The 16,037-nt window shown below is 42.0% G+C and overlaps 1 protein-coding gene across 4 annotated transcripts in view; it reads right to left on the bottom strand.

Moving 5' to 3' along the window:
- ZNF81 (zinc finger protein 81) overlaps nt 1-16,037 on the bottom strand; it is a 135,592-nt gene that overhangs the window by 91,308 nt on the left and 28,247 nt on the right. For all 4 annotated transcript variants that reach the window (XM_023557902.2, XM_064278228.1, XM_023557903.2 and 1 more), the window contains exon 2: nt 10,435-10,680. In XM_023557902.2, the coding sequence (XP_023413670.1) occupies nt 10,435-10,506 (72 nt within the window). In that variant the 5' untranslated portion in view covers nt 10,507-10,680. The remainder of the gene's footprint in view (nt 1-10,434; nt 10,681-16,037) is intronic.

Here is a 16,037-nt window from a genome sequence, read left to right as displayed (position 1 = left end):
AACTACTGATCCTTCTTCTTTGCTTCCAACTTTCGTATTCCAAACACCAGTAATTAGCAATGCATCTTGATTGTATGTTCGATCAATTTCAGACTGCAGCAGCTGATATAATGATAAAGATCTTCTATTTCTTCACCTTTGGCCCTAGTGGTTGGTGCGTAAATTTGAATACTAGTCGTATTAACTGGTCTTCCTTGTAGGCATATGGATATTATCCTATCACCGACAGCATTGTACTTCAGGATAGATCTTGAAACATTCTTTTTGACGATGAATGCTATACCATTCCTCTTCGAGTTGTCATTCCCAGCATAGTAGACTATATGATTGTCCAATTCAAAATGGCCAATACCAGTCCATTTCAGCTCACTAATGCCTAGGATATCCACGTTTATGTGTTCCATTTCATTTTTGACGATTTCCAATTTTCCTATATTCATACTTCGTACGTTCCAGGTTCCGATTATTAATGGATGTTTGCAGGATGTTTCTTCTCATTTTGAGTCGTGCCACATCAGCAAATGAAGGTCCCGAAAGCTTGACTCCATCCACATCATTAAGGTCGACTCTACTTTGAGGAGGCAGCTCTTCCCCAGTCATCTTTTGAGTGCCTTCCAACCTAGGGGGCTCATCTCCCAGCACTATATCAGACAATGTTCCGCTGCTATTCATAAGGTTTTCACTGGCTAATGCTTTTCAGAAGTAGACTGCCGGGTCCTTCTTCCTACTCTGTCTTAGTCTGGAAGCTCAGCTGAAACCTGTCCTCCATGGGTGACCCTGTTGGTATCTGAATACTGGTGGCATAGCTTCCAGCATCACAGCAACACAGAAGCCCCCACAGTACAACAAACTGACAGACACGTGGCGGAAGACAATGTTAGCACTACAAAATTACAGCAATAAACTCACACCTATCAAGAAATACAGTGAATGCAAATGGACTAAATACACCCATAAAGAGACACACAGTGACAGAACGGATAAAAAAACAGGATCCATCAATATGCTGTCTACAACAGGCACACCTTAGAAACAAAGATGTAAATTTTTTAAAAATCAAAGGATGGGAAAAAATATATCAAGCAAATAACTACCAAAAAAGAGCAGGAGTGGTGTAGGGTAATGCTATTTAGCTATATGCATCCCCTCCCTAATGAAATAAGCTTTGCTCTTTTCCAAAGCATGCTGGGAATGAATTTGGGATGGACTCAGGCTAAGGTACAGGGCCAGGAGTGACATGACTGGGCCAGCAGCCAAGGCCGAGGAATGCCTTAGCAACAACAAGGAAAACATCTGGGCCTGGATGTGAAGTCCCTGGGAACACTGACTACCCAAGGACATGGGAGAAAAACAATGAGCCTTGGTCCCAACTGGAATGGTATATAAGCATGGGTCCCTTGCTAGGTGGTTGCAGAAAATACTCCAGCGGGCTGCCACTGGAAAGCAGCTGCTTGCCCATGTCAGTAAGTTTCCCTGAACGTATGAATCTGGAACGGGCTATGTGTCAGTTCGGATTATGTGCCAGGACGCACAGTGAGGGTCTTTCCTTGCTGGGGCTGTCCCCCGACAAGTGGCAGTACTAATCTCACATAAGATAGACTTAAAAAAATCCACTACAAAGGACAAAGAAGGACACTATATAATGATTAAAGGGAGAATCCATCATGAAGACTTAACCATAATAAACATCTACACACCCAATGACAGGGTTCCAAAACACATAAAACAAACTCTAACAGGACTGAAAAGAGAAATTGACAGTTCCACAATAATAGTAGGAGACTTCAACACACCACTCTTAGCAAAGGACAGAACATCTACAAAGGAAACGCAACAAAGATACAGAAGAGGTAAAGAGCACAATCAGCCAACATGATCTCATAGACATATATAGAACACTCCACCCAACAGCTGCAAAGTACACATTCTTTTCCAACGCACATCAACATTCTCCAGAATAGATCATATCTTAGGCCACAGAGCAACCCTCAACAAAATCCAAAACACTGAGATAATACAAAGTAGCTTCTCTGACCACAATGCCATCAAGGTAGAAATTAACAACAGGAAGAATGAGGAAAAAAATCAATTACATGGAAACTGAATAACACCCTGCTTAAAAACCACTGGGTAACAGAAGAAATCAAGGATGGAATCAAAAAGTTCCTAGAATCAAACAAGAATGAAAACACATCATACCAAAACCTTTGGGACACAGCAAAGGCATTCCTCAGAGGTCAATTTACAGCACTAAAGAACACATCAAAAAAGAAGAAAGGGACAAAATCAAAATGTTACACAACTTGAACAAATAGAGAGCACCAAAAGAAGCCCACAGCCACCAGAAGAAAGGAGAGAATAAACATCAGAGCAGAAATAAATGAAATAGAGAACAAACAACAGAAAGAATCAACGAAACCAAAAGTTGGTTCCTTGAAAAGATCAACAAACCACTGGCCAAACTGACAAAAGAAAAACAGGACAGAATGCAAATAACCAAAATAAGCAACGAAATGCGGGACATTACAACAGACCCAAGTGAAATAAAAAGGATCATAACAGAGTATTATGCAAAACTACACTCCAACAAATTTAAAAGCCTATAGGAAAAGGACAAATCTCTAGAAACACACCACCTACCCAAGCTAACATAAAATGATGTTGAAAATCTGAACAAGAGAAGAGATTGGAAAGGTAATTAAAAAACAAAACAAAACAAAACAAATGTCCTGGCCCAGATGGCTTTACTGGAGAAATCTACCAAACATTCAGAGAAGAGCTTACAGTAGTACTACTCAAACTATTTCACAACACAAAAAAGGAAGTGATATTTCCAAATTCATTCTATGATGCCACTGTAACCCTGATACCAAAACAAAGCAAAGACACCACAAAAAGAAAATTACAGACCAATATGTCTCATGAATATAGATGCAAAAATTCTCAACAAAATTCTAGCAAACAGAATTCAGCAGCATATCAAAAAAATAATACACCACAACCAAGGAGGCGGGGCCAAGATGGCGGACTAGGTAGACGCTACCTCGGATACCTCTTGCAACAAAGACTCGGAAAAACAAGTGAATCGATCAAGTACATAACAATCTACGAACCCTGAACAACAAACACAGATTTAGAGATGGAAAACGAACAAATACAGGGAAGCAACGATTATTTTCGGAGCCTGGAGCCAGCGTCCCAGTCAGGTAACCTTTGGCGCCCGATTTAGGGCAGAGCCCAGGGGTGCTGACGGCGCAAACAAGGGGCCCAGCCCTACCCCCCTGAACTCACCCCGGGAGGGGGCCCAGGCGGTTCATGCGGGCGGCGTGGTGATGCAGCCGGTGGGAGAAGTCCCCGGGAGGCAGTGACTGGTCTTGGAGCTGGGAGAGCAGCGTCCCAGCTGGGGAATTGTGCCGCTGGGATTTTGACTGGGCGCTGTCATGGCACAAGCACGGGAAGCTGCTCCACTCCCCCGAACTCACCCCGGGAGGGGGCCCAGCAGGTTCGCAGAGGCGGCACGGCGACGCGGCTGGCGGGATGAGAAGTCCCCGGGAAGCAGCGACTGATTTTGGAGCCGGGAGTAAAGCGTCCCAGCAGGGGAACCTTGACGCTAGGATTTGGACTGGCAGCGGGTGGCTTCAGAGGGCCAGACCCCCGGGGGCAATCTCCACACAGCCAGCACACATAGGCGACACGCCCCACGGGAATCTCAGATATAATAGTCATTCCAAGCAAGACAAGCAACTCTGCCTATATTCTGAGGTGCTGCTCTCCTATCTCTCTGATCCCTCCCCCACCCTCCCCAGGCGGCTGCATTAACATTGGAATTGCATGAGCCAGAGGGAGAACGGCTCCGGCTCTGCGGCAGCTTTGCTTCCCCCCCACCTTTTTTTTTTTCTTTTGGTCTTTTCCTAACCCACTCTTTTGGCCTGAGAGAAGGAACAAACAAAAAAAAAACCCAGGGACCAAAAATCCACCCCTAATTGGACTAAAAACACAGAACCAGCTACAGCTAAGAATATATGATCCAAATCTCAGACTTTCATCCTTACAGGGAACAAGGTGGCGGTTATAATCCAAAGGCAATTCTGATAGGGATCTGACTGTATTTTTTTTTAGCGGATTTTCTGGAAAAACTAGTTTCCCAGTGATGGCTCGGAGACAGCAGTCCATATTAAACCACATAAAGAAGCAGACCATGACAGCTTCTACAACCACCCAAACAAAAGAATCAAAATCTTTCCCAAATGAAGATACAATCCTGGAATTATCAGATACAGAATATAAAAAACTAATTTACAGAATGCTTCAAGACATCACAAACGAAATAAGGCAAACTGCAGAAAAAGCCAAGGAACACACTGATAAAACAGGTGAAGAACTCAAAAAGATTATTCAAGAACATAGTGGAAAAATTAATAAGTTGCAAGAATCCATAGAGAGACAGCATGTAGAAATCCAAAAGATTAACAATAAAATTACAGAATTAGACAACGCAATAGGAAGTCAGAGGAGCATACTCGAGCAATTAGAATGCAGACTGGGACATCTGGAGGACCAGGGAATCAACACCAACATAGCTGAAAAAAAATCAGATAAAAGAATTTAAAAAAATGAAGAAACCCTAAGAATCACGTGGGACTCTATCAAGAAGGATAACTTGCGGGTGATTGGAGTCCCAGAACAGGGAGGGGGGACAGAAAACACACAGAAAATAGTGGAAGAACTCCTGACACAAAACTTCCCTGACATCATGAAAGACGAAAGGATATCTATCCAAGATGCTCATCGAACCCCATTTAAGACTGATCCAAAAAGACAAACACCAAGACGTATTATCATCAAACTTGCCAAAACCAAAGATAAACAGAAAATTTTAAAAGCAGCCAGGGAGAAAAGAAAGGTTTCCTTCAAGGGACAATCAATAAGAATAAGTTCAGACTACTCAGCAGAAACCATGCAGGCAAGAAGGGAATGGGACGACATATACAGAGCACTGAAGGAGAAAAACTGCCAGCCAAGGATCATATATCCAGCAAAACTCTCTCTGAAATATGAAGGCGAAATTAAGATATTCACAGATAAACACAAGTTTAGAGAATTTGCAAAAACCAAACCAAAGCTACAAGAAATACTAAAGGATATTGTTTGGTCAGAAAACCAATAATATCAGATACCAGCACAACACAAGGTCACAAAACAGAACATCCTGATATCAACTCAAATAGGGAAATCACAAAAACAAATTAAGATTAATTAAAAATATACTCATAACAGGGAATCACGGAAGTCAATATGTAAAAGATCACAATAATGAAAAAGAGGGACTAAATACAGGAGGCATAGAACTGCCATATGGAGAGGGATACAAGGCGATATAGGACAATACAAGTTAGGTTTTTACTTAGAAAAATAGGGGTAAATATTAAGGTAACCACAAAGAGGTATAACAACTCCATAACTCAAGATAAAAGCCATGAAAAATGTAACGACTCAACAAACATAAAGTCAAACACTACGAAAATGAGGATCTCACAATTTACTAAGAAAAACGTCTCAGCACAAAAAAGTATGTGGAAAAATGAAATTGTCAACAACACACAAAAAAATAATACACCACAACCAAACAGAATTCATACCAGGTACGCAAGGATGGTTCAACATTAGAAAATCAATCAATGTGATCCACCACAAAAATAAAAGGAAAGAACCACACGATCATCTTAATGCTGAAAAGGCAATTGACAAAGTCCAACACCCATTCCTGATAAAAACTCTCAATAAAATACATATAGAAGGGAAATTTCTCAACATAACAAAGGGCAACTATGCAAAACCAACGGCCAACATCATTCTCAACGGAGAGAGGCTGAAAACATTTCCCTTGAGAAGAGAACAAGACAAGGATGTCCTTTATCACCACTCCTATTTAACACTGTGCTGGAAGTCTTAACTAGAGCAATAAGGTAAAAAACAGAAATAAAAGGCATCCAAATTGGTAATGAAGAAGTTAAATTGTCCCTATTTGCAGATGATATGACACTATACTTGGAAAATCCAAAAGGCTCCATGAGAAAACTACTGGAACTAACAGAAAGATTCAGCAGAGTTGCAAGACAAAAGATAAACATACAAAAATCAGCTGGATTCCTAAAAGCCAATAAAGAGAACGATGAAAAGGAAATCAGGAAAACAATACCATTTTTAATAGCCCCGTAATGGACTAAATTGTGTCCCCCAAAAATATGTGTCAACTTTGTTAGGCCATGATTCCCAGTATTCTGTCATTGTTCTCCATTTTGTGATTGTAATTTTATGTTAAGAGGATTGGGGTTCGATTGTAACACCACCCTTACTCAGGTCACCTCCCTGATCCACTGTAAAGGGAGTTTCCCTGGGGTGTAGCCCACGCTACCTTTTGTCTCTCAAGAGATATAAGGACAGCGAAGCAACCAGAGAGTTGGGGACCTCCTACCATCAAGAAAGCTGCACCAAGAGCAAAGCGTGTCCTTTAGACCCAGGGACCCTGCGCCTGAGAAGCTTCGTGACCGTGGGAAGATTGAGGACAAGGACCTTCTTCCAGAGCTGACAGAGAAAGAAAGCCGTCCCCTGGAGGTGATGCCTTGAATTTGGACTTTTAGCTTACTTTACTGTGAGGAAATAAATTTCTCTTTGTTAAAGCCATCCACTTGTGATATTTCTGTTATGGCAGCACCAGATGACTAAGACAAGCCCCTAAAAAAATAAAATACTTGGGAATAAATCTAACCAGGGATATAAAAGACCTATACAAAGAAAACTACAAAACACTACTGCAAGAAACCAAAAGAGATCTACATAAATGTAAAAACATACCATGCTCACGGATAGATAGACTCAACATTGTGAAAATGACAATTCTACCCAAAGCAATTTGCAAATACAATGCAATACAGATCCAAATACCAACAACATTCTTTAAAGAGATGGAAAAACTTATCATTAACTTTATATGGAAAGGAAGAAGCCCTGGATAAGTAAAGCACTACTGAAGAAGAAGAAAGTAGGAAGACTCACACTACCTGACCTCAGAACCTACTATACACCTACAGTAGTCACAACAGCCTGGTACTGGTACAACAACAGATACATTGACCAGTGGAACAGAATTGGGAACCCAGATGTAAATCCATCCCCCTACGGTCACCTGATCTTCAACAAGGGCCCAAAGTCCATCAAATGGGGAAATGACAGTTTTTTTAACAAATAGTGCCGGCAAAACTGGATGTCCATCTGCAAAAAAGTGGAACAGGACCCATACCTCACACCATATACAAAAACTAATTCAAAATGGATCAAAGACCTAAATATAAAGCCAAAAATTGTGAAGTTCATAGATGAAAAAATAGGATCAACACTACAAGCCTAATGCACAGCATTAACAGGATACAAATCACAACCAACAACACACAAGCTCCAGAGGATAAGCTAGATAACTGGGATCTTCTAAAAATTAAACACTTGATGCTCGTCAAAAGACTTCACCAACAGAGTAAAAAGAGAACCTACAGACTGGGAAAAATTTTTGGCTATTACAAATCAGACAAAGGTCTAATCTCTAAAATCTACAAGAAAATCCAACACCTCTACAACAAAAAGACAAATAATCCAATTAAAAATGAGCAAAGAAAATGAACAGACACTTCACCAAAGAAGACATTCAAGCAACCAACAGACACATGAAGAAATGCTCATGATCTCTGGCCATCAGAGAAATGCAAATCAAAACCACAGTGAGATACCATCTCACCCTGGCATTGCTGGCATGAATCAATACAACAGAAAATAACAAATGTTGGAGAGGATGTGGTGAGATTGGAACTCTTATGCACTGCTGGTGGAAATGCAAAATGATACCAACTTTTTGGAAAACAATATGCCGCTTCCTCAAAAAGCTCGAAATAGAAATACCATATGATCCAGCAATCCCACTCCTCGGAATATATCCTAGAGAAATAAGAGTCGTCACATGAATAGATATATGTATACCCATGTTCACTGCAGCATTGTTCACAATATCAAAAAGATGGAAACAACCTAGATGCCCATCAACAGGTGAATGGATAAACAAACTGTGGTACATACACACAATGGAGTATTATGCAACATCAAAGAACAACGATGAATCTGTGACGCATCTCATAACATGGATGAATCTGGAGGACATTATGCTGAGTGAGATAAGTCAATCACAAAAGGACAAATATTGTATGAGACTACTGTAAAAACTCATGAAAAGGTTTACATACAAAAATAAATAATATTTGATGGTTACTAGGGAGGGGAGGAGTGGGGTGGGGATGGAAAAACACACAATAGACAAGCGGAAACACTGGCGAAGGGTAAGGCAGTATACAATACTGGGGAAGCCAGCACAACCTGTACAAGGCAAGGCCATGGTAGCTCCATAGCACATCCAAGCTCCCTGAGGGACCAAATTGCTGGGCTGGGGGCTGTGGGGACCATGGTCTTAGGGAACATATAGCTCAATCGGCATAAAAGAGCTTACAAAGAATATGTTCTACATTCTACTGTGGTGAGTAGCGCCTGGGGTCTTAAAAGCCTGTGAGTGGCCATCTCACCCCTTTGGGAGCAAGGAAGAATAAAGAGGACTAAAGTTACAGGGGAAGGACTGGTCCAGAGGACTAGTGGACCACATCTACCATGGACTTCACCAGACTGAGTCCAGTACAACTAGATGGTGCCCAGCCACCACTGCTGACTGCTCTGACAGAGATCACAATAGAGGGTCCCAGACAGCGCTGGAGAAAAATGTAGAACAAAATTCTAACTCAAAAAGAAAGACTTGCTGGCCTGACACAGACTGCAGAAACTCTGAGAGTATGGCCCCTGGACATCCTTTCAGCTCAGTGGTGAGGGCACTCCTGAAGTTCACCCTTTAGCCAAAGACTGAACAGGCCCATGGAACTAAACAAGACTAAAGGGGTACACCAGCCTTGGGGCAGGGACTGGAAGGTAGAAGGGAATACGAAAGCTGGTAATAGGGAACCCAGAGTTGAGAGGTAGAGTGCTGACAATGTCATGGGATTGTTAACCAATGTCACAGAACAATGCATGTACCAACTGTTTGATGAGAAACTAGTTTGTTCTGTAAACCTTCATATAAAGTTCAGTAAGAAATAAAAATTAGAAAAAAAAAGAAGACAAGGAGAAATAGGCAAACTTTAGAACAGTTACTGAGCTAGGTCCATTACAGTGTCCAGCCGAACTTTCATTTTAGGCCCTTGTGGCAGGTATTTGCTAATCCACGTATCCAGGACCACACAGATGGTATTGATAGAGTTGAGTGTATTGACTAGAAGCCATGCTGTTTTCATTATATGCTATTACTTCATTTTTGAAGCAGGCCTTGTAACAGTTTTTACAACTTTTTCTCAAGCCCTTTCATTATATGCTATTACTTCATTTTTGAAGCAGGCCTTGTAACAGTTTTTACAACTTTTTCTCAAGCCCTTGGGCCAACTCATTTTTTGTTCTGACTCTATTAAATGAAACAGACACATTAAAAAAAATAGATGTAGATATACAGTAAAATAAACAAATGACTAAGCCAGAAAATTATTAATTCCAGGGAAAAAATTATGCAGAGATAGTAATCATAGCATGGATACTACACAGATCAACTTTAAATACAGATTCATAGTCACAGTAATAAATACTGACCATGAATTTGCCCAAAACAATGATATACCTATCTTAGGAGCATGAGGTTACAGAAAATGTGTATGTGAGAGGGTTATATGGAAAAGCTAAATTTCCATATTTTATAGTGGAAAGACAGTATATAATGCTCAAAACTGAAAAAGAAGAAGGAATCTGTTTTAAAAGATTAAGAATTATTAGGAGAACCTAGGTGGCACAAAAGTGCTGAAATCCACCCAGTGGCATCTCAGAAGAAAGATTTGGCAATCTACTTCCAAAAGATCACGACCATTGAGAGGGGGAAAATTAAGAGGAGCTGGAACCTGGAGTGGGGTGGGGAACAACACAGAGACTTTTTTTTTTTCTGTAACAAGACTTGAAGATCTATTTGACACCTTTTTACCAGTAGCTAAACTAAAAACTAGTTGTTACAAAGTGGTAAAAAATATTCACAAAAACATACAAAATAATAAAGGGTTCTTAACCTTAATATTAAAAAGATCTCTTTAAAATACATAAGCTAAGACAAATAGATAAATAAATCAGCAATAGACATGAGAAGGAAATTCATGAAAGGGAATTAAATGATCAGTAAAAATGTGGGGGCAAAATTATCGTGCCTGGTAAACAAAGTAACACAAATTAAAACAACGATGAGATACACTATCTCTCATTCAGGCACTGAAACTCTGAATGAAATTCTGCCCCTGGACTCCTCTTCCTTCTCCTCACCTCACAGGAGTTACCATGTCCCCCCGCAGACAGGGCCAGGGATCTCCGGGTTGAATGTCTGTTAGCGGACATGTTCACGCTGGACCTCAGGCTTCAATCTCTCTTGCTGACAATGCCACTCTTCCCAGGAGCCCAAAGCTTGATGGGAGTCTGTGAACTCAGTTGGAGGTACTGGGGTCAGAAGGAAGATCCTGTAGCCTTCACTAAGGAATCTATTCCAGGGCTTCCACAGAGACTCCAAGAAATCTGGAAAGACAATGTCCACATGGTCAGAGTCATTCAACATTTGCCCCACAAACACTTCCTGGGGGCACCAAAGTACCGTTCATTGAACTGGATACCATGAAGTAGAAAAAGTTCAGAAAAAACTTTTTCTAGTTATTAGTAAAAACAGAATATGTACAACTTAACAACAAAACAACTAACAACCCAGTCAAAAGATGGGCAGAGAACTTGAACAGACATTTCACCAAAGAGGATATTCAGATGGGCAACAAGCACAAGTAAAGAGGCTCAAGATTAGCCATTAAAACCTGTTGCTGTTCCACTTTGAAGAGTGGAGTCTGGGGTCTTAAACACTAGCAAGTGGCCATCTAGGATGCATCAATTGGTCTCAACCCACCTGGATCAAAGGAGAATGAAGAACACCAAGGACACAAGGTGATTACGAGCTCAAGAGACAGAAAGGGCCACATGAACCAGAGACTACCTCATTCTGAGACCAGAAGAACTAGATGGTGCACAGCTACAACCGATGACTGCCCTGACAGGGAACACAACAGAGAACCCCTGAGGGAGCAGGAGAGCAGTGGGATGCAGACCCCAAATTCTCATAAGACCAGACTTAATGATCTGACTGAGACTGGAAGGACCCCGGTGGTCATGGCCCCCAGACCTTCTGTTGCCCCAGGACAAGAACCATTCCCGAAGCCAACTCTTCAGACATGGACTGGACTGGACAATGGGTGGGAGAGGGATGCTGGTGAGGAGTGAGCTTCTTGGATCAGGTGGACACTTGAGACTATGTTGGCATCTCCTGCCTAGAGGGGAGATGAGAGGGTGGAGGGGGTTAGAAGCTGGTGAAACTGACACGAAAGAGAGAGTGGAGGGAGAGAGCAGACTGTCTCACTAAGGAGGAGAGTAATTGGGAGCGTGTAGCAAGGTGTATATGGGTTTTTGTGTGAGAGACTGACGTGATTCGTAAACTTTCACTTAAAGCACAATAAAATTAAAAAAAAAAAACTATTGCTGTCAAGTCAATTCCAACTCGTGGTGACCCTACAGGACAGAGTAGAACTGCCCCATAGGATTTCCAAGGAGCGCTTGGTAGATTTGAATCGCCGACCATTTTGTTTAGCAGCCCGTTTTGGTTAGCAGCCATAGCTCTTAACCACTATGCCACCAGGGTTTCCAGAGTAGCCATTAGTGAGATGCAAATTAAAACCACAACTATCACCTCATCTCTACTACTACAACAGCAATGATTAAAAAACAGAAAACAGGTGTTGGCAAAGTTATGGGAAAACTGGAACCCTCATCCATCCATTCCTGGTGGGAATATAAAATGGTACAGCCACTACTGAAAATGGTTTTGTCATGGATTGAATTATGTCCCCCCAAAAATTTGTGTATCAACTGGGCTGGGCCATGATTCCCAGTATTGTGTGGTTGTCCTTCATTTTGTGATTGTAATTTTATGTTGAGAGGATTAGGGTGGGATTGTAACACCACCCTTACTCAGGTCACCTCCCTAATCCAAGGTAAAGGGAGTTGCCCTGGGGTGTGGCCTGCACCACGTTCTATCTCTCAAGAGATAAAAGGAAAGAGAAGCAAGCAGAGAGTCAGGGGACCTCATACCACCAAGAAAGCAGTACCAGGAGCAGAGCTCATCCTTTGGACATGGGGTCCCTGTGCCTGAGAAGCTCCTCAACCAGGGAAATATTGAGGACAAGGACCTTCCTCCAGAGCTAACAGAGAGAGAAAGCCTTTCCCTGGAGCCGACACCCTGAATTTGTACTTGTAACCTACTAGACTGTGAGAAAATAAATTTCTCTTTTGTTAAAGCCATCTACTTGGACTATTTCTGTTATGGCAGCACTAGATGACTAAGACAAGTTTCCTCAAAAAGTTGAATACAGAACTATCATAAAGCAAAAAACCCATTGCTGTCAAGTCAATTCCAACTCATAGCAACCCTATAGGAAGAGTAGAACTGCCCCATAAGGTTTCCAAGGAGCAGCTGGATTTGAACTACCGACCATTTGGTTTGCAGTCGAGCTCTTTAACTACTGCACCACCAGGGCCCCTAGAACTACCCTATGACCCAGTAATCCCAATCCTAGGTATATGCTCAGAACTGAAAGCAGGAACACAACAATTTTCACAACAGCCAAAATGTGGTAACAACCAAAATGCTCATCAATAGATGAATGGGTAAACAAAATGTGGTATATACACACAATGGAATACTACTCGGCCATAAAAAGGAATGTACTACTGATGCATACCACAACATGAACCTTGAAAACATGCTGAGCAAAATAAGTTAGTCACAAAATGACAAATACTATATGGTCTCACTTATATGAAACAAGCAAATACATACCCATTAAAACCACTATCATGAAGTTGATTCTGACTCATAGTGACTCTGTAGGACAGAGTAGAATTGCCCCATAAGGTTTTCTAGGTTGTAATCTTTATGGAAGCAGGCTGCCATATCTTTCTCCTTTGGAGTAGCTGGTGGGTTCGTACCAATGATCTTTCAGTTAGCAGCGGAGTGCTTAACCACTGCACCACCAGGGCTCCCCAAGCAAATATATAGAAACCAAAAATGTTAGGGATTACCAAGGATGGGAGGTAGGAGAAAAGGGTGAGTTTGCTTAGGGGGCATTGAGTTTATGTTAGTGGCGGTGGGATAATTTGGTAAAGGATACCAAGAATGGTTGCACAACTTGAAGAATGTAATCAATGTCACTGAATTATATATATGCAGAAATTAATGAACTGGTATGTGCTTTGTTGTGTATATTTTCACCACGATAAAAAAAGAAAAAAAATAGAATATAAGCGTGACCTTGAGATTTGGACTAAAATTAATAAAGGTTTGAATTCTAGCTCCATCACCTTTTAGCTGTGAGAATATGAAGACATTTCTGCAGTTTTAGTTCCCAAAATGGACCTAAACTATCTATCAAAACAGTTTGTGAAAATTAAATGAGATAACGTTTGCAAGGCCTTAAGCCCTGAACTAGCACAAATAAATACTGTTTTCTAGTGTCGGGGCCTGTCTACATTCAGGAGGAGGGATGTTAATCAAAATCAGCACAAAGCTGGTTCCTATGAGGTAGAGGTCAGACATACCACCATTCTCCACCTTTTTCACCACTTCTGACACCAGCCATCTCCTCCCCTCACCACGGCACTTCTCTACTGGGTTCAATAATTCGTTGTAGTGAGGAAGCAGCCATCTAAGATGCATAAATTGATCTCTACCCACCTGGAGCAAAGAAGAATGAAGAACACCAAAGACACAAGGAAAATATTAGCCCAAGAGACAGAAAGGGCCACATAAACCAGAGACTACATCAGCCTGAGACCAGAAAAACTAGATGGTGCCTGGCTACCACCTATGATTGCCCTGACAGAGAACACAACAGAGAATCCCTGATGGAGCAGGAGAACAGTGGGATGCAGATCTTAAATTCCCGTAAAAAGACCAGGCTTAATGGTCTGAGACTGGAGAGACCCTGGTCATGGTCCACAGACCCTTTGATAGCCCAAGATTGGAACCATTCCTGAAGCCAACTCTTCAGACAGGGATTGGCCTGGACTATAATAAGATAGACAATGATGCTGGTGAGGAGTGAACTTCGTGGCTCAAGTAGACACCTGAGACTATGTGGGCGACTCCTGTCTGGTGGCGAGATCAGAAAGAGGAGGACAGGAGCTGGTTGAATAGACGCAGGGAATACAGGGTGGAGAGGAGGAATGTGCTGTCTCATTAAGGGGAGAGCAGCTGGGAGTGCATGGCCGGGTGTGTATGGCTTTTTGTATGAGAGACTGACTTGATTTGTAAACTTTCACCTAAAGAACAATAAATAAATTTTAAAAAATCATTGTAATGGCCACACAGAACTCACAGACCATATTTATGATTATGTGGTTTATTAGGGAAGTAACAGGCTACAACTTGGGCTCAGGACCAACTTGGAAGTAATAGGACACAATTCAGGAGACAGGACACAGTTCTTCAATCAGAACAGCTTTCAACCAAGACAGCACTCAGCTTCTTCTCAGCTGTGCCTGCAGGCAACCGGTCCTTCTGTTGGCTGTTCCCACAAGAAGGCCTTCCCTTGGCCATGCCCACTGGCAGGCTTTCTCTCGGCCACGCCCACTGTCAGACCTTCTCTCAGCCTCTGCCCTGATCAGGCAAGTGTTATAGCTCTTTAGCTCTGCCCACAAGTGTCCAAAACACCCCACTCTGCTAGCAAGGCTCCTGCCTGAAGGCACTCAGCTCTCTCTTGTTCCGTGGGTCAGCAAGCCCACTGCAGCCACCTCATGCTGGTCATCGTGTTCCCACTGCTCATACTGCTGCCACCATTTCTCTACTACTGGGCTCTGCTGTGGCTGCTGAAGTTTCTCACCATCTCCAGGGTTACAGCTCTTTCTCTTCTGTGTCTAGGAGGTTCTCAGTGCAGGGACCCAAAGGATATGATCCACTCCAGGCTATTCTTGATAGTAGTGGCGCTCCCCCCTCAACCTCTGTGTGATTGGCCCTTATATAGGCCTATTCTTTGCCAGCTTCAAGGCACGTTCCTCTCACCAGGACCACAAACTGACCAATTCCCTTGGTAGACCAAAGTCACTCAATTTGCATAGTCCCATCCAATTCTCACAAGGTCATTAAATCCTATTGGGTGGTTTTATGTACCCTATTTGCATAGTACACTGACCAATCCCTTTCAAGACTGTGGCCCAGCCAACCATTTTGACAGAATTATAAACCCATTGCACTACAATTACATATTAGCAATTAGTATTACTACAAGGAACCATGTAAGATGCAAAAGTAGGTAACTCATTTAATTTGCACAGCAATCCTGGTGTTACTATAACTATTATTATTTCCATTTTATACATATAGAAACAATGATGATAAACTTAGTAACGATAAGTCAAACCCAGTCTGCCTTACACAGGAGGCTCAAGATAAACATGGTTCTGCTTTATGATTGTTGAAAATGTGACTGTGAATTTCAAATTTCTTGAAATAGAAGAGACATGTCATAAGGAAAAGGCTAACAGCCTGGGTGTCTTAGTTATCTAGTGATGCTATAACTGAAATACCACAAGTGGGTGGCTTTAACAAAGAGAAATTTATTTCTTCACAGTAAAGTAGGCTAAAAGTCCAAATTCAGGGTGTCAGCTCCAGGGGAACGCTTTCTCTCTCTGTTGGCTCTGGAGGAAGGTCCTTGTCCTCAATCTTCCCCTGGTCAAGGAGCTTCTCCGCACAGAGACCCTGGGTCCAAAGGACACACTCTGCTCCTGGCACTGCTTTTGTGGTGGTATGAGGTCCCCCCTCTCTGCTTGATACCCTTTCC

This window comes from Loxodonta africana, chromosome X (assembly GCF_030014295.1).
Source record: "Loxodonta africana isolate mLoxAfr1 chromosome X, mLoxAfr1.hap2, whole genome shotgun sequence".
NCBI classification, from domain to species: Eukaryota; Metazoa; Chordata; class Mammalia; order Proboscidea; family Elephantidae; genus Loxodonta; species Loxodonta africana.
This window is presented reverse-complemented; position numbering and strand designations above follow the sequence as displayed.